General features: G+C 44.3%; 1 protein-coding gene across 8 annotated transcripts in view; it reads right to left on the bottom strand.

The window, feature by feature from the left end:
• The window catches only part of KIAA2012 (KIAA2012 ortholog), a 126,737-nt gene extending 120,053 nt beyond the window's left edge, over window positions 1-6,684 (bottom strand). For all 8 annotated transcript variants that reach the window (XR_015143836.1, XR_015143831.1, XM_086345832.1 and 5 more), the window contains exons 1-2: window positions 5,613-6,684; window positions 3,961-4,245 (exon numbers count right to left, since the gene is read on the bottom strand). Coding sequence is in view for 6 of the 8 variants with exons in the window: in XM_086345832.1 (XP_086201958.1) it covers window positions 3,961-4,245; window positions 5,613-5,696 (369 nt within the window). In the remaining 2 variants the exon portion in view is untranslated. The remainder of the gene's footprint in view (window positions 1-3,960; window positions 4,246-5,612) is intronic.
• Window positions 6,685-18,601: the final 11,917 nt, after the last annotated feature.

Here is an 18,601-nt window from a genome sequence, read left to right on the forward strand (position 1 = left end):
AAAGTTAGTGGAGGTGATGGAATTCCAGTTGAGCTATTTCAAATCCTAGAAGATGATGCTGTGAAAGTGCTGCACTCAATATGCCAGCAAATTTGGAAAACTCGGCAGTGGCCACAGGACTGGAAAAGGTCAATTTCATTCCAATCCCAAAGAAAAGCAATGCCAAAGAATGCTCAAACTACCGCACAATTGCACTCATCTCACATGCTAGTAAAGTAATGCTCAAAATTCTCCAAGCCAAGGTTCAGCAATACGTGAACTGTGAACCAGATGTTCAAGCTGGTTTTAGAAAAGGCAGAGGAACCAGAGACCAAATTGCCAACATCCTCTGGATCATGGAAAAAGCAAGAGAGTTCCAGAAAAACATCTATTTCTGCGTTGTTGACTACGCCAAAGCCTTTGACTGTGTGAATCACAATAAACTGTGGAAAATTCTGAAAGAGATGGGAATACCAGACCACCTTACCTGCCTCTTGAGAAATCTGTATGCAGGTCAGGAAGCAACAGTTAGAACTGGACATGGAACAACAGACTGGTTCCAAAGAGGAAAAGGAGTACATCAAGGCTGTATATTGTCACCCTGCTTATTTAACTTACATGCAGAGTACATCATGAGAAACGCTGGGCTGGAGGAAGCACAAGCTGGAATCAAGATTGCCGGGAGAAATATCAATAACCTCAGATATGCAGATGACACCACCCTTATAACACAAAGCAAAGAAGAAGTAAAGAGCCTCTTAAAAGTGAAAGAGGAGAGTGAAAAAGTTGGCTTAAAGCTCAACATTCAGAAAACTGAGATCATGGCATCTGGTCCCACCACTTCATGGCAAATAGATGGGAAAACAGTGGAAACAGTGGCTGACTTTATTTTTTGGGCTCCAGAATCACTGCATCTGGTGACTGCAGTCATGAAATCAAAAGATGTTTACTCCTTGGAAGAAAAGCTATGACCACCCTAGACAGCAGAGACATTTAAAAAGCAGACATTAAAAAGCAGAGACATTACTTTGCCAACAAAGGTCTGTCTCATCAAGGCTATGGTTTTTCCAGTAGTCATGTATGGATATGAGAGCTGGACTGTAAAGAAAGCTGAGCATCGAAGAATTGATAGTTTTGAACTGTGCTGTTGGAGAAGACTCTTGAGAGTCCCTTGGACTGCGAGGAGATCCAACAAGTCCATCCTAAAGGAGATCAGTCCTGAGTGTTCATTGGAAGGACTGATGTTGAAGCTGAAACTCCAGTACTTTGGCCACCTGATGCAAAGAGCTGACTCATTGGAAAAGACCCTGATGCTGGGAAAGATTGAAGGCAGGAGGAGAAGGGGACAATAGAGGATGAGATGGTTGGATGGCATCACTGACTCAATGGACATGAGTTTGGGTAAACTCCAGGAGTTTGTGATGGACAGGGAGGCCTGGCGTGCTGCGGTCCATGGGGTCACCAAGAGTCGGACATGACAGAAGGACTGAACTGACTGAATGTTGTCAATATGATACATGGATACCTCAAGAAGATGGGAACTTCTTTTTTCCATCGAGCCCAGGTCTAACTAAAAATGAAGCCATTCCCCAAAAGACTCATCTATTTTATAAAGAAATAAGATTCCTGTTGCCTGGAATATTTCAGCCATATGGACGAGCATCTGAAAACTGTAGAAGGTATTCTTGCTTTGGGCAGTAAGTCAGCCTATGTATCAACGTCCACCCAGTAAAACAGAAACCACTCTAAATATTTAAACATAGAAGGAATTTAATTTAGGGAATTGATTACACCAGTGACTAGAAAGCTCAGACGCCAAAAAGATGTTGAGGCAACACTGAGATTACTAACATCAGGAAGCCAGTCTGAGCCCTAGGCTAAAGGGCAGAAGGAGTAGCTGGCAAGGTCACCTGGAGGAACCTGGAGCCACAATGGGCCTTCCTGGAGCTGGACCACAGAGGTGATGGGCGTACTTCTTACCACCACGGGTGGACTGGGAGAAGAGAAATCCCCAGGCTTTTCTCTCCTCCCTCTCCAACCTCCTTCCAGTGTCACCCAATGGCAAATGCAATTAGAAGCCAGTTGACACAGATGTCTGTGGAATTACATGCAGCCTGTGGCCAACCCCACGGTGATACAGAGTTGAGTGAGGTAAGGGCGAGGAGACGATGTGAGTGCAAACAGACTAAGGCCTGACACAGATTCCTGGAGGCCCCCCGGTCCACAGACAACAGGGTGAAGTGCAAAGCGTGGAGAGGTAGGCAGTCTTGGTGTGAATCTGGGCTCTGCCATTTACTAGCTTTGAGAAGTTGGCCAAGTCACTTAACTCCAAGCTTCAGTTTCCTCATCTACAAACGGAGGCAAGAGAAACCACATCTCACAGGTCATTGTGAAGATTTAATGCAGTAATAGTTGTAATATAATAAGTATTCAACAACAATTGGTTTCCTTTCATCCAATTTATGATTTTTAATATCAAGGGCAACTGGGCATGCGGTCAAGGTCATTAAGCTTCTTTGAAATATTTTGAAAGAAGGAAAGAGGGCAGAGAAATTTTCCTTTTGGAAGCTCTCCATTGGAGGGATATGATAAATTGCTCTATAATGATACTGGGGGATGATTTAAAACACACTGAGGGTATCGTGCATGATTGATTCATTCATTTCACAAACATTTATGGGTACTCACTATTTTTTTTTCTGGAAACTAAGATTTAGATGTGGTTTCTGCCGTCAAGGAGATGGCAACTGATGGACCAGAGATGCCTTGTGATGTACGATGGTATGGGAATGCTCACAGAGGAGGGAGCAATGGGATAGCTCTGTCTAGGGAAGTGGGAGAAGCTTCAGTGGGTGATGATAGCAGAGTTGTGTTTTGAAGGATGAAGAGGAGTTTTCCAGATATAGAGGCACATGCAAAAGTGTAGAGTTACAAAAGGGCACAAGATACTAGTGGAATGGTGAGCTCTTCACATGGACGGGGCCTCGAGGGGTCCACAGTCATGGTGGTGGTTAGAATGAGTGGCAGATATGGCTAGAAATGAAAGAGAAAGCCAGTGCATGAAGGGCCTGGCATAGAAGTTAACGACTTTATCCTACGGAGAAAGAAAAGCCAGCAGAGACTTTTAAACTAGGGAGTCTCCCACCATCTATGACCTAGAATTTCATGAAGTGACACATCATCCAGTCTCTCTCATGGCCTGAAGCAAAGGGCTGATGCAATGCTGATATATAAAACAGGGGACATATATACATCTCATAAGAGATTAGAAAGCCTGAATCAGAAAAATGAGCACAAGGGTTTCCCCTTAATATTAAATTCAGGGTGGAAAAAGTCATTAATTTATCCTGCAGATGCTGAAGGGCTCAAGGTAAATATTTAAAATATTCTCCTTTCCACAAAGCCAAGAATATCAGAGGTGTGAAGATGATGCTTGTGGCTATGAGACAGGATTTCAAGGATGCTGATGAAATGTCTGCTGGCAGGACCTGTCTGAATTCTGAAAAGGACCTTGTGTTATATAATGGAAAGGAAAACACAAAACGATAATAAAATAGTCCAGGTGGGTCAAACAGTAAAGAATCTGCCTGCAGTGCAGGATACCGGGGTTCCATCCCTGGGTAGGGAAAATCCCCTGGAGGAGGAAATGGCAACCCACTCCAGTATTCTTGCCTGGTCAGTTCCATGGACAGAGGAGCCTGCTAGGCTATCATCCATGGGATCACAAAGAGTCAGACATGACTGAGAGACTTTCACTTCAATTCACATGTGTTCCAGAGCCCTTTCATGTAGATTATTTCATGTAAGCCTCATGACAGTGGTGTGCCATGAGTACAATCCCATTCTGGAGATGAAGAAATGGAAATCTGAGGGTTTCAGAGCTTCCTAGGATCTCTGAAGAAGTTATACCCAAGTCTGTAGCTTGACTTCTAGACACACAGAACAGGGCCTTCTCTGAGCCCTGGACACTGCTCTGCTTACCTGTCTCCTTCCGTATGCCAGGATGGCTTCCTGGAGGTCCTGCAGTGTGTGCAGTTCAAGATCTGGCCTCTTCCTGCGGCCTTTGGGGCGGTAGGGGCCTTTTCTCCTCTCTTCGGGGGTCCATGCTGAAATAGCCAAACCTTCCGAGTAGAGGATCAGGGCGCCTTTTCTAGTGCTGAATGTTTTAGGAAGAAAGAGGCTCCATGTGTGCTGGTCAGCATTGCCCTCATCCTGTGGTTTTCTGACCAAGATGTAATCTTCCGGGGACTTCCAGTTCAAGTAATCCTGCAGTGGAAACAAAGCACCTTAAACTGGTCCCCAGTGGAAGGCCCTTCCACGGCAAATACTGTACGGGCAAGTGTTTAACATGTTGTCCGTGACTGCTTTTCTCTGAATTGTTCACATGGTGTCACGAACACAGTATTTCTTTTAATTTTTTTTCATTTATTTACTTATTTATTTTTTAACACCGAAAACATTTTGTCTTGGGGTATAGCCAGTTAACAATATTATGATAGTTTCAGGTGAACAGTGAAGGGACTCAGCCATATATATACATGTATCCATTCTTTTCCAACCCCCCACACTCCTCTTAGCAACTGATTTTGTTCTCCACCTCTCAGAGTTAGTAGAACCCAGGGCATGTTTCTCTTTTACCCCATATAACTTTCAAGAGAGCCTTTTTATGCCTACAGGCTTGAATAGGGTAGAATGTGGCTTCTAGGCCAGTTAAAATTTCCTGGTATGCAAGGAAGTAGTAAGAATTACCAAGGGCAGCAGATAACTTTGAAATTAGACCTGGAGTAGCTGGCAGTTTAAATGGGAGAAAACCATGCCAACCCATCACTTCAGCTATATACAGGGAGAATTTCTATACATTCCAGATGCTATGTAATGTTACCTAATTTGGCTGTTTAGGAGCCTATAAAGTAGTTACATATCTTGTAAGTAAGTGAACGCCATTGGCCACAGAGGTCTTTTGAAACTTTATATGTCTTTTAATACAGTGAAGGTCGAATATCATGACAAACTACCATGACAATGGAAATCTCTGTATGATCCAAAAATTTTCAAACACCCCCAGTGGATTTCTTATTCCTGGCAGGAGTCAATGAAATAAAATTCCAGTACAACAAAGGAATTTTGCCACCTCTTTAAAAATCTTCTAAAATGAAAAAAAAAAAAGGTTTTTTTTTTTTTGCTTATATTAAATATGAGTCCTTGCGGGTTGAATTCCAGAAGGTTCAAGGAAGCCATTGAATTGGCATGAGCACACTCAGCATTTCAACCACAGAACATGATGTCTAAAAACCCAAACAGCCATCAGCTTGCCTAGAACCCAGGTGGAGATGCTGGTCTTGTACCAAACCGCCCCAATTCTAGACCATGTGGAATCTCCTCCTGTCTAAAGCAAATGAGGCCATAAATCAGTGAGGGAGGGGGAGGACAAGGGCCCAGGTGGCAACTTCTGTGGGTCAAGCAAACTACCTTATTTTCTTGAGTTTCACCAAGGAGGACAGATGATCTCTCGGTGACCCCCATCACCTCAGAAACAAAACCAACCAAAACACACAGGGCTCAGCCCCAAGTGGAAAAACAGAACGTTCCCCTCCCATCCCCCAAATATGCTTTTATTCGTTGGTAAGACTCACCTCCGGTTCAAAATAGACTTCTAGCTTTTGTTTGTTCTGGACCAGCTTGCCATGTCCCCGGCTCAGGAGAGAGAGGGTGAACATGGTTTTCCTCTGAGCACCCTTCTCAGGGGCAGTTCATCTTGGTTTTGAAGGCTGAAAACCGGTCACACCTCAGGGTTTCCTGAGCTCAGCAGTGAGCCCAAGAAGACCACAAACACTGGGCCTTTTATGAAATACATTTTTTTTCACTTATACAGCAGCTTCTTAATAACAACTAGCCACAGAGTTTAGACAGTGTGTGTCTTTGTCGGGAGAAAAAATAAACCACACACCCAGACTCCTCAAGCCCTGGATTGTCTGCTCTCTGGGCCGCCCTCTCTCCTCTTCGCCTGCACCCTTGTTGTGCCTGGTCCTGTTGCTCGGGTACCGGCCGTGTGCATCGGCAGATCTGGGCCACAGGCACCCTCCTTCTCACTGTGACCGGAGGTTGTTTCCTGGTTGCTATGGCAGCACAGGGACGTGAAGTCGCTTAAGCCAGTCTAGGCAAGGCAGGGACTGTTGAGGGCAGGGTTCACACCCTGTGGGGAGGGAGGGTCAAATGGACATTGAAGGGACCAGGCTCAGATTTCAGGTCCTGATTTCGGGGATAGGGGGCATGTTGGGATATTCTTTCTGTTACAGGACTTGTTCTGCTGATAGAGAGTGTCTCCCCCTTCTTCAGATATGAGAGCCTTTTCACTGTCAACCAAGCATTAACAGACTCAGAGGAGTCGTCTAGGTCATCTAAAGCAACCTGTGACATTTTCTTTGGCTGAGCTCCAGCGTCTTCTTAGCTGGACATGAGGCCCCTTTTCCTGGTATTTGCTGCTTTGCAGGAATGAGTGCAGGACACCTGGACTCTCGAGATTCCTCTGCACACCTGGATCTCACTTGGGCAACTCCCATCTCTAGAGGGGCTTCCGTGGTGGCTCAGATGGTAAAGAATCTGCCTGCGATGCAGGAGACCTGGGTTTGATCCCTGGGTCAGGAAGATCCCCCTGCAGGAGGAAATGGCAACCCACTACAGTATTCTTGCCTTGGAAATCCCATGGCCAGAGGAGAGGAGCCTGGCGGGCTATGGTCCATGGGGTCACAAAGAGTTGGACACGACTGAGTGACTAACACTTTCACTTTCATCTCTAGAGGGAGGGGGTACTTGGGAGATGTGGGTAGTGGGCATTTTGGTTGTCACAATGACTGTCTGCTGTCCTGCCTAATGAAGAAATGTCTCACTCTGAGTGCCAAAGTCATCCCCTTTGAGAAACACTGTTGGGGCCTGGGCTGCTTGTTCTCCTTGGTGCTGACACCATGAGGAGGACAGGACTGAGGGGAGGTGGCCAGGGAAAAAAAGAGACCCTTTTGCAGGTGATCTGGGACTCTACTTTGGTCTGGAAAGGCGACCTGTCCTGTCATCTGTCATCAGAGTCTTCAGGCAGTCCTGTGGGAGTGCTCCCTGCTGACCTGGAGGAAGAAGTACAGCTAGACCCAGACCAATGTACTTTTCCATCTCCCGCTGTGACTGTCACTTTTCTGGGAGGCAGGCTCAAGTCTCATAGGGAAGAAATAGAGGTCATGGTGTATAATGAGATTGGATTTATCACAGGGAATCAAGGCAGTGAATGCAGTGGCTCAAAACTGAATTTAGTCAAAACCACCATGGATACCACTTCGACAGTCCTTGCATGCTATGTGCTAAGTCACTTCAGTCATGTTTGACTCTGAGACTCCATGGACTATAGCCCACCAGGCTCCTCTGTCCACAGCATTCTCCAGACAAGAATACTGGAATGGGTTGCCATTTCCTCTTCCAGGGGATCTTCCTGACCCAGGGATCGAACCTGGGTCTGTTACATCTTCTGCATTAGCATTGTCAGGCAGGTTCTTTACCACTAGCACCATCTTAGAATGACTATTAAAAAAAATAAAAACAAACAGAAAAAGTCCAGAAAATAATAAGTGTTCTGAAGATGTGGAGAAATTGGGATCCTTGTGCATTAGTGGGAATATCAAATGATGCAACAGGTATGGAAAACAGTATGTCAGGAATTCTTTGATGGTCCAGTAGTTGAGACTCTGAGCTTTCACTGCCAAAGATCAGATTCAATCCCTGGTTATGACCAACCTAGATAGCATATTGAAAAGCAGAGACATTACTTTGCCAACAAAGGTCCATCTAGTCAAGGCTATGGTTTTTCCTGTGGTCATGTATGGATGTGAGAGTTGGACTGTGAAGAAAGCTGAGCGCTGAAGAATTGATGCTTTTGAACTGTGGTGTTGGAGAAGACTCCCGAGAGTACCTTGGACTGCAAGGAAATCCAACCAGTCTATTCTAAAGGAGATCAGTCCTGGGTGTTCTTTGGAAGGAATGATGCTAAAGCTGAAACTCCAGGACTTTGGCCACCTCATGCGAAGAGTTGACTCATTGGAAAAGACTCTAATGCTGGGAGGGATTGGGGGCAGGAGGAGAAGGGGACGACAGAGGATGAGATGGCTGTATGGCATCACCGACTCGATGGATGTGAGTCTGAGTGAACTCTGGGAGTTGGTGATGGACAGGGAGGCCTGGCATGCTGTGATTCATGGGGTCGCAAAGAGTCAGACAGGACTGAGCGACTGAACTGAACTGAACTGAACTGATGGGAGCTAACATCTACAAGCCATTTGGCATAATACATAAAGAAAAAACTGTATGGCAGTTACTCATAAAATTAAACATAAATTACCATATGATCCAGTAATTCTACTTTTGGGTATATGACCCAAAAGAAGTGAAAGCAAGGGCTTAGATATTTGAACACCCATGTTTATAGCAATGTTATTCACAATAGTTGAAATGTGGGAAAAATTCAACTGTTCACTTGACAGATGATAGACGAATGGAAAAACAAAGTGTGACAAATATATAAAACAGAATATTATTCACCCTTGAAAAGGAAATAAATTTGGATACACGCTACAATATAGATGAACCTTGAAGACGTTGTTGTTCAGTTGTTAAGCTGTGTCCGACTCTTTGTGACCCCATGGACTTCAGCACACCAGTCTTCCCTGTCCATCACTATCTCCCAGAGTTTGCTCAAATTCATGTTCATTGAGTCAATGATGCTATCTAATCATTTCATCTTCTGCTACCCCTTTCGCCTTTTGTCTTCAATCTTTCCCAGCCCAGAATCTTTTCCAAAGAGTCAGCTCTTTGCATCAGGTGGTCAAAGTATTGGAGCTTCGGCATCAGTCCTTCCCATGAATATTCAGGGTTAATTTCCTTTAGGATCGACTGGTTGGATTTTCTTGAAGACATTATGCTGAATGAAATGAGACAGTCACAAAGGAACAAATATTGACATTGCATGATTCCAATTGTATGAGGTAAATACTTTGAATAGTTGAATTCATAGGGACAGAAACTAAAATGATGTTTCCCAAGAGATGTGGGAAAAGGAATAGAAAGTTAGTGTTTAATGGGTACAGAGTTTCAATTTTAGAAGATGAAAAAGTTCTGGCAATGGGTGGTGGTGATAACTGCACAATAATGTGAAAGTATTTAATGTCAATGAATGGTACATTTAAAAATTATTAAAATGATACATTTTATGTTATGCATACTTTAGATTTTGAGCTAAAATCTAAAAAAATGTAGAGCAAAGAAAATAAAAAACTGAATTTAGCACTTTATAATCTGAAAGCCATTGGTCAGCATTATTATAGAGTGAACTCCTTACAGCAGATGAGACAAAATTCTACAAAATGAAGGTTCCAATAGTTTCCAGGGCTTTTAAGCCATTGATGCTCTCTCCCATGGGCTTCCCAGTTGGTGCTAGTAGTTAACAGCCCGGCTGCTGTGACATGAGTTGGATCCCTGGTTTGGGAAGATTCCTTGAAGGAAGGCATGGTAACCCACTCCAGAATTCTTGCCTGGAGAATCCCATGGACAGAGGAACCAGGTGGGCGACAGTCCATGGGGTCACAAAGAGTCAGACACAACTGAAGTGCATGCACGTTCTCTCCCATCGTCTTCTCCATCCCTGAAAGGTCAAAATGACCTTTCAACAAAACTCTACTAGGAGATTACTACATGTGAGATGTGGTCTCTGCCTTCAAGAAGCTCCCATCAGGGTGAGAAGACAGGTGTGTGGGGGCCAGCAACTGGAAGATGATGTGACAACAGTGATTTGGAGGTGGAAATGAGCAGGTGCTCTAGGAAAAGAAGCAAGGGTGGTGGTGGCATGATGCATGGTGGTAGTGGCGTGATGTGTGGTGATGGTGGCATGATGCATGGTGATGGCTGGGTGATGTGTGGTGATGGTGGGGTGATGCATGGTGGTGGGCCTTGTAGAAGGCCACAAGGATGAGGGGTACTAGAGGTGGGCTTTAATGGACATTCATGGATGGTGAGCAGGGAGGATGAGAGGGGCAGGAGCCATGGACAGGAAAGTCTGAGATCTCTGGGGGAGGGCCACCTTCTTTAGTATAGTCAGCTTCTTAGGTGTAGCCACAGCTTCGGCTCCCATGGACAGAGATGAAGCTGGAAAGACAGGCCAGGTAGCCAAGACCACGAAGACAACATGTCCCTGCAAAGTCATCTTGGACTTCAATCTTCTAGTAGGATTTTGAAAACAGGGGGTTGTTGTGAATCTACCTGTATCTTAGAACGATAACTCTGAGAACAATATAAAGGATGGATAGAACAAGGGATGTTAGCTTATCATAAACTTCTGGGTGAACTTTTAGGACCTGGCATCCCACGCCAAACTTCCCCTGGATTTGAATGAATTTGTTAAATAGGCCAGGAATAGTCACTTGCTAAATAGCCTTTGAGTGAGACATAGAAGAGAAAATTCCATACCAAATGTAATGATATATAATGTTACCATTTCACATGCTAGCAAGGTTATGCTCAAAAGCCTTCAACCTAGCCTTCAGCAATATGTGAACCAAGAGCTTTCAGATGTACAAGCTGGATTTAGAAAAGGCAGAGGAACCAGAGGTCAAATTGCCAACATTCATTGGATCATGGAGAAAGCAAGGGAATTCTGGAAAAACATCTACTTCTTCTCCATTGACTACGCTAAAGCCTTTGACTGTGTGGATCACAACAAACTGGAAAATTCTTAATGAGATGGGAGTACCAGACCACTTCACCTGCCTCCTGAGAAACCTGTATACGAATCAAGAAGGAACAGTTAGAACTGGACATGGAACAATGGACTGGTTCAAAATTTGGAAAGGAATACATCAAGGCTGTATATTGTCACCCTGCTTATTTAACTTACATGCAGAATATATCATGTGAAATGCCATGCTGGATGAATCACAAGCTGGAATCAAGATTGCCAAATATCAACAACCTCAGATATGCAGATGATACCACTCTAATGAATTAAAAAGGCTCTTGATCAGGGTGAAAAAAGAGAGTGGAACATCTGGCTTAAAACTCAACATTTATAAAACTAAGATCATTAATCTCGTCCCATCACTTCATGGTAAATAGATGGGGAAAAAATGGAAATAGTGGCAGATTTTATTTTCTTGGTTCCAAAATCAATGTGGACAGTGATTGCAGCCATGAATTTAAAAGATACTTGCTCCTTGGAAGGAAAGCTATGACAAGCCTAGACAACTTAGAAAAAAGTAGAGACATCACTTTGCGGACAAAAGTCCATATAGTCAAAGTTATGGTTTTCCAGTAGTCATGAGAGATGGACCATAAAGAAGGCTGAGCATCCATTATTAGAGAAAAGCAAATCAAACTACAATGAGTTATCACCTCACAGTTGTCAGAATGGCCATCATCAAAAAGTCTACAAATAATAAATGCTGGAAAGGGTATGGAGAAGGGGAACTCACTTGCACTGTTGGTGGGAATATAAATTGATACAGTGACTATGGAAGAGATAGTATGGAGATTCCTTTAAAAACTAGAAATAAAACCACCATATGACCCAGCAATCCCACTACTAGGAATATACTCTGAGGAAACCGAAGTTGAAAAAGACATGTGCCCCAATGTTCATTGCAGAACTATCTACAATAGCTAGAACATGGAAGCTAGAGGTCCATCAACAGATGAAAGAATAGTGAGGCTGTGGTACATATATACAGTGGAATATTACTTAGCCATAAAAAGGAATGCTAAGGTGGATGAACCTAGAGCCTATTAAACAGAGTGAAGTAAGTCAGAAAGAGAAAGAAAAATACTGTATACTAACTCACATATATGGAATCTAGAAAGATGGTACTGATGAAATTATTTGCAGCACAGCAGTGGAGACACAGACATAGAAAACAGACTTATGGACATGGTGTGGGGGTGGGGAGGAAGGAGAGGATGAGATGTATAGAGAGAGTAACATGGAAACTTACATTACCACATGTAAAATAGATAGTCAACGGAAATTTGCTGTATGACTCAGGGAACTCAAACAGGGGCTCTGTAACAACCTAGAGGAGTGGGATGGCGGGGAGATGGCAGGGAGGTTCAAGAGGGAGGGGATGTATGTGTAGCTGTGGCTGATTCATGTTGATGTTTGTCAGAAACTAACAAAATTCTGTAAAGCAATTATCCTTCAATTTAAAAATAAATTGATTAAATAAAAAAGAAAGCTGAGTGTCAAAGAATTCATGCTTTCAAATTGTGGTGCTGAAGAAGATTCTTGAGAGTCCCTCGGATAGCAAGGAGATCAAACCAGTCAATCTTAAAGGAAATCAACCCTGAATAGTTATTGGAAGGACTGATGCTGAAGCTGAAGCTCCAATACTTTGGGCACCTGATGCAAAGAGCCAACCCATTGGAAAAGACCCTGATGCTGGGAAAGACTGAGGGCAAAAGGAGAAGAGGACAGCAGAGGATGAGATGGTTAGATAGCATCACTGACTCAATGGACATGAATTTGAGCAAGCTCTGGGAGATAGTGATGGACAGGGAAGACTGGTATGCTGCAGTCCATGGGGCCACAAAAAGTTGGACATGACTTAGTGACTGAAGAAGAACAACATTTTGAAAATGCCGCTGCTCAAGGGAGACAATAAGGAGCATAAGAGGAAAGTGATGGAGTGACTGGAACTTGGATGAGAGCCATTGTTGTTGGCTACGGAATAACTCCAAGGTTTCCATTGGCAATTCTTTCTCTGAGCTTACCTGACTTGGAAATGTTAACTCATGCATAGGTGGTGAAGCCACCTGGGAAGTGGTCTTTCTGAGTCTAGGTTGGATGAGCATCTCACCTGGGAAAATAGCTGGGTGCCCATCTGGCTCTCCCAATGCTGTGCAGCCAGGCTGGGATGGTAGTCTGGGAGCAGCCAAACCATAGTCCAAAGAGGGCCTCTCTTGAACTGTCGTGTTTACATCCATGCTGTTTAATACAGACAATGAACAGATGTACAGATCAATTAATAGACATTTAAAAGCATTTACTCAGTCCCCACAGCAGTTTATGGAAAGTGCATTTAGAAAGCAATCGAGGTTATTGCTATTCTAAAGTGCTAGGGGATCCCAGATGAAAGGCCCTTGTAACTGGAAAGTATTTATAACTCAAGAAGAAACCCTCCACACCCATGTTATATAACACCAACACCATCTCCTGGCATGCCTGACCTGTCAGCCCATGCAGCATGTCTGTTTAAATTACACTGTAAATTCTATAGGGTGGAGACCTCATTTTTATGGTTTGTAAAGCATCATGAATAACCATGGCGCTCTGTAAATAAATAGAAACCACATGAAACAAAGAAAAGAGATGTTATTCAGTGGCCATGTCCCCAGCACGTCCAGGAATTTGTCCCTTGCTCCAGAGTGTTTTGCAGTAAATGGATGCCACGTTGGCGAAGTAGCCTATGGGATGGTGCAGGTCCTTATACCCCTTTAAAGGGCAGTGTGAGAATGTGGTCTAGGAATTCTAGTTACCTGCTCAGGCAGCCTACAAGACAAATCATTGCTGCTGTCTTAGTTACTCCATAAGGCAAGGCCAGAACACAGAGAAATGAAATGATTTGCACAAGACTTCCCTGGTGGCTCAGGAATAAGAATCCACCCGCCAATGCCAGGGACAGGGGTTCGATCCCTGGTCCAGGAAGATCCCACATTCAGTGGAGCAACTGAGCCTGTATGCCGTATCTACTGAAGCCTGCACACTCTAGGGCCCATGAGCCATAACTGACAAGCCCCTGTGCAGCAACTACTGAAGCCCATGTGCCTAGAGCCTGTGCTCCACAACAAGAGAAGCCACCGCAGTGAGAAGCCTGAGCACCCCAGGCTTGCCACACTGTGGCCAAGTAGCCCTCGCTTGCCACAGCTCGAGAAAAGCCTGCACAGCAATGAAGACCCAGTGCAGCCAAAAATAAAAAAATAAAGCAGTGTGTACATGTAAAAAAAAAAAAAAATGATTTGCACAAAGCCAGACAAACCAGAGGCGACATAAGACCTAGTCCAAATTTGGTCCTGCCTGCATGAGTGCTAAGTCGGTCAGCCGTGTCCAGCTATTTGAGACCCCATGGACTGTAGCCCTCCAGGCTCCTCTGTCCGTGGGATTCTCCAAACAAGAATACTGGAGTGGGTTGCCATGCCCTCCTCCAGGGGATCTTCCCGACCCAGGGATAGAACTGTGTCTTTTCTGTCTCCTGCATTGGCAGGCAGGTTCTTTACCACTAGCACCTCCTGGGAAGCCCTAATCCCAGCCTATTGGTCATCCCACTTCTGCAACAGAGTAGCAGCAATGATTCATAAGAAGCTACATTACATCCTGGCTAATATCCACCAGTCTAGAAGCTGCTAACTGAGGCCATCACTACCATCAAACTGGTGACTGGACACTGGATTTGTGTCCAGCAGCTGTGATAACCTCAAAATAGTCACATCTCTTCAACCTTTCTTCTCTTCACTTGATCTTTCAAATCTAGTTGCAGTGGAGGCCAGGCAATCACATTTTTAGCTTTCCAGCATCCCGCACTGAAGGGACATGGAATGAAGATTGGTAAAGCCATCTGTGGTCATCTGCCACAAGCACCAAAGAAAATTGTCCAAGAAAGTCCAAACAAAAAATATTAAAAATGTGGGCTGTGTATGTCACAATCAGCATGGCTTTGCATTATGAAAAGCTCTATTTGCTTGTGTTTTATACTCCCGACTAGACTGGAAATCTTTGGAAGGTAGAGACCACATCTTATAGTTCTTGAAAGTGAAAGTTGCTCAGTCGTGTCTGACTCTTTGTGACCCCATGGACTGTAGCCTGTCAGGCTCCTCTGTCCTTGGAATTCTCCAGGCAAGAACACTGGAGTAGGTTGCCATTCCCTTTTCCAAGAGATCTTCCTAACCCAGGGAATGAACCCAGGAATCCTGCATTGCAGGTAGATTCTTTACTGTCTGGGCCACCAGTACTTCCCCTAGCACCCCTTATATATAGTAACAGTTGAATAAACATTTGTGACTTGCTTTTTAACATGTTCAGAGAGATATGTGAGGATCTTTGAGCCAGTAGGACTGATATATGGAGAGAATTAGGTTAAAGCCTGTTTCAATAGTTAGTAATTCGCCTGTACTATAAAGCTTAGGAAACACTGAAGGTGCTGGGAAACATTGAAGGCAAAAGAAGAGAGAAGCAGAGGATGAGATGGTTCGATGGCATCACTGGTTCAATGGACATGAACTTGGGCAAACTCCTGGAGATTGTGAGGGACAGGGAGGCTTGGTGTGCTGCAGTCCACACAGTTGCAAAGAATCGGACATGATTTAATGACTGAACAACAACAAAAACAAAGTTTAGGGTCATAGGTGAAAGTCACTGACCAACAAAAACCTTGATATTTAGAGGCTGACAGGGCACCAAGAGAATTAATGAGGGAGATACAGAGCTCTCAATTTGCTGGAAGACGCACAGACTTGCTGAAGATGTCTTCCTTGGCTTGTTCAGAGGCTAGGGTTAATTTCTCATGCGGCCCAGATCAGGTTTGAAAGAAGAAAATACAAAAGGGAATAAAGAATACTCTAGAATCACAGCAAGGGAGAAAGTGTCAGCCATGACTCCCTGCTCCCTTCTTCTTCTCATGGATAAATTATGACCACATGGTTCATCTAGTTGAGGAGCGAGGGGGCTGGAGATCTATTTACTTCAGATCTTTCTGAACAGTTTGCGTTGAGAGTCTAAAATATTTAGCTTTGCTTTTGCTCAGGGCTTCATTTTATTAGTAGGAGTGCTCATAGTAATTTCAAGCTTTTAAATTTACGATGGAGAGATAGTAAGGTTGGAGAAGAAATACAAATCACACATTCTTGATTCTTTCCTAACATGTGGGAAATCAATCATTCTGGCTAGCGGCTCAGTCACCAGGGGCAAACATAACACACCTTTGAAGGGAAACTTGTGAGGGGCGATGAGAACAGTGATTTTAATTCTAAGTGGAGAGTCTCAGAGCAAATGTCATTCATCAGAAGTACACAGATTCTGATCATTTGGAACCATTGAATATTAGAGTAAGAAGGTAAAATACTTTATTTGTGTCATTACATGGTGGTAGGTAAATTGTTTTCTTTTGATTTTCATTAATTATTGGTACAGTGATGTTTCTTTAATTAACAAATAAGATGACTTATGTAAGACACTGGGTGTGCCTGGCACACAGTACCTGCTCAGTAAATAGAAAAAAATTTTTTTCAATACATAATGGACATAGAACAACAGACTGGTTCTAAATAGGAAAAGGAGTATGTCAAGGCTGTGTATTGTCACCCTGCTTATTTAACTTACATGCAGAGTACATCATGAGAAACGCTGGGCTGGAGGAAGCACAAGCTGGAATCAAGATTGCCAGGAGAAATATCAATAACCTCAGATATGCAGATGACACCACCATTGTGGCAGAAAGTGAGGAGGAACTAAAGAGCCTCTTGATGAAAGTGAAAGAGGAGCATGAAGAAGTTGGCTTAAAGCTCAACATTCAGAAAACTAAGATCATGGCATCTGGTTCCATCACTTCATGAGAAATAGATGGGGAAACAGTGGAGACAGTGGCTGACTTCATTTTTTGGAGCTCCAAAATCACTGCAGATGGTGATTGCAGCCATGAAATTAAAAGACGCTTACTCCTTGGAAGGAACGTTATGACCAACATAGACAGCATATTAAAGAGCAGAGACATTACTTTGCCAACAAAGGTCTGTCTAGTCAAGGCTACGGTTTTTCCAGTGGTCATGTATGGATGTGAGAGTTGGACTGTAAATTAAGCTGAGAGCCGAAGAATTGGTGCTTTTGAACTGTGGTGTTAGAGAAGACTCTTGAGAGTCCCTTGGACTGCAAGGAGATCCAACCAGTCCATCCTAGAGGAGATCAGTCCTGGGTGTTCATTGGAAGGACTGATATTGAAGCTGAAACTCCAATACTTTGGCCACCTGATGCGAAGAGCTGGCTCATTGGAAAAGACCCTGATGCTGGGAAAGATTGAGGGCAGGAGGAGAAGGGGATGACAGAGTGTGAGATGGTTGGATGGCATCACCGACTCAATGGACATGGGTTTGGGTGGACTCTGGGAGTAGGTGATGGACAGGGAAGCCTGGCATGTTGCGGTTCATGGGGTCGCCAAGAGTCGGACACCACTGAGTGAACCGAACTGAGCTGAATGGCATCGCACAATTGAGAATACACAGAAATTCTGCCCCCACCGTTAGCACACAGTGGTGAAGCTTTGTTGTACAAAATGATGTCCTGAAAGCCATTTTCTCACACTAGGGAATCTCATGTGTTGTTCACAGTAAGTCGCTGGGGCTGCACAACTAGATAGTTCTCCATCACCTGGCTCCCAGTTCACTCTTTAAACCACGTGATGGTAATGGTTTTTATACTTCCTAACTACTATGGAGTGGAAATTGTGAGCTGTCTGCTAATCATTTTAGCAAAACGCTAATTTGATGTACAAAGCATTCATATCTTTCCAGGGACATATGTATTGTATAACCCAAGGTACACAAATACCTCCCCTCTATTTGCCCACATTAGTGAGGTTTTGATATACCAATCAGTGTCCTCACTCTTAGCCCAGGAAGGGAGCTGCCAGGAAGCTGGAGCTGACAGTCTGAGGAAGAGGAAGGGGCATCACGGAGCCTGGGTTCTGGGAGAACTTCACCTCAAGGCCCTTGCTGCTAGAGTTCACTTTGTACCAGGAGCCCCTGGCCCACAGGTAAGCCCACTGTCTGTGACTCAACCTTTATAGTTTTCTTTGGGAAAGCATTCATATCTTCTGGAGAGCCGAGTTCAGATGCAAGTCCTTCTGCAGAGATGGCATTAACCATACTGTATAGGAAGGGGACCCAGAGCACATGCCTGGGTTTGGGACTGATGGGGGAGAAATGAGGGAGAGGAAGAGTTGGGGCAAGACAGTGGGTAAGTCTCCCTTGGGAAGTGGGTTCATGAGGCCCATCCTCAGTGGCTTTGCCTGTTTCCCCATTTCCCCAGAAAGCTAGCCTGTGCCTACACTCCTCCAGGCAACAATATTAAAGTGGGGCAGAGGTTGCCAACCTCCGGCTGGCCCTAGGAAGCTCCATAAGTAGGTGTTTAAGGAGGGAAGAAGCATCTCCTTCTGATCTTGCAGAGCAGATTCACCTAGAGCAGCAAAGTCCTTTCTCAGAGGCCAAAGACCTGATGCAGGCCTACTGAGAGTCCAGAGGACCCACTAGTGTCACAAAAAGTGTGGTCAGATGTGAGCATGTCCTCTGCAGAACCTTGGGCCTTAACCAGTCCTTGCACACGCCCACCTCTGATGCCAACCCCTTCTAAAGCAGGTTTCACAGGGCAGTTGTTAGGTAGGAAAAACCTATTTGAAAGAGTACATTCCAATGGAATTGGCTGAGAGGAGGGGCAGCTTTTCAGATTTTACAAAAATCCTTGTCTTGATTCACTGTCTAGACATGGTTAGGTGCACAAAGAGTTAACTGGCCTCGTAGGACTCGGCTGCCAAGTACACTTAACGCTCAGTCCAGCACTCCA

Source organism: Bos grunniens, chromosome 2 (assembly GCF_055505025.1).
Source record: "Bos grunniens cultivar Pamir isolate PY7600 chromosome 2, Bosgru_T2T1.0, whole genome shotgun sequence".
NCBI classification, from domain to species: domain Eukaryota; kingdom Metazoa; phylum Chordata; class Mammalia; order Artiodactyla; family Bovidae; genus Bos; species Bos grunniens.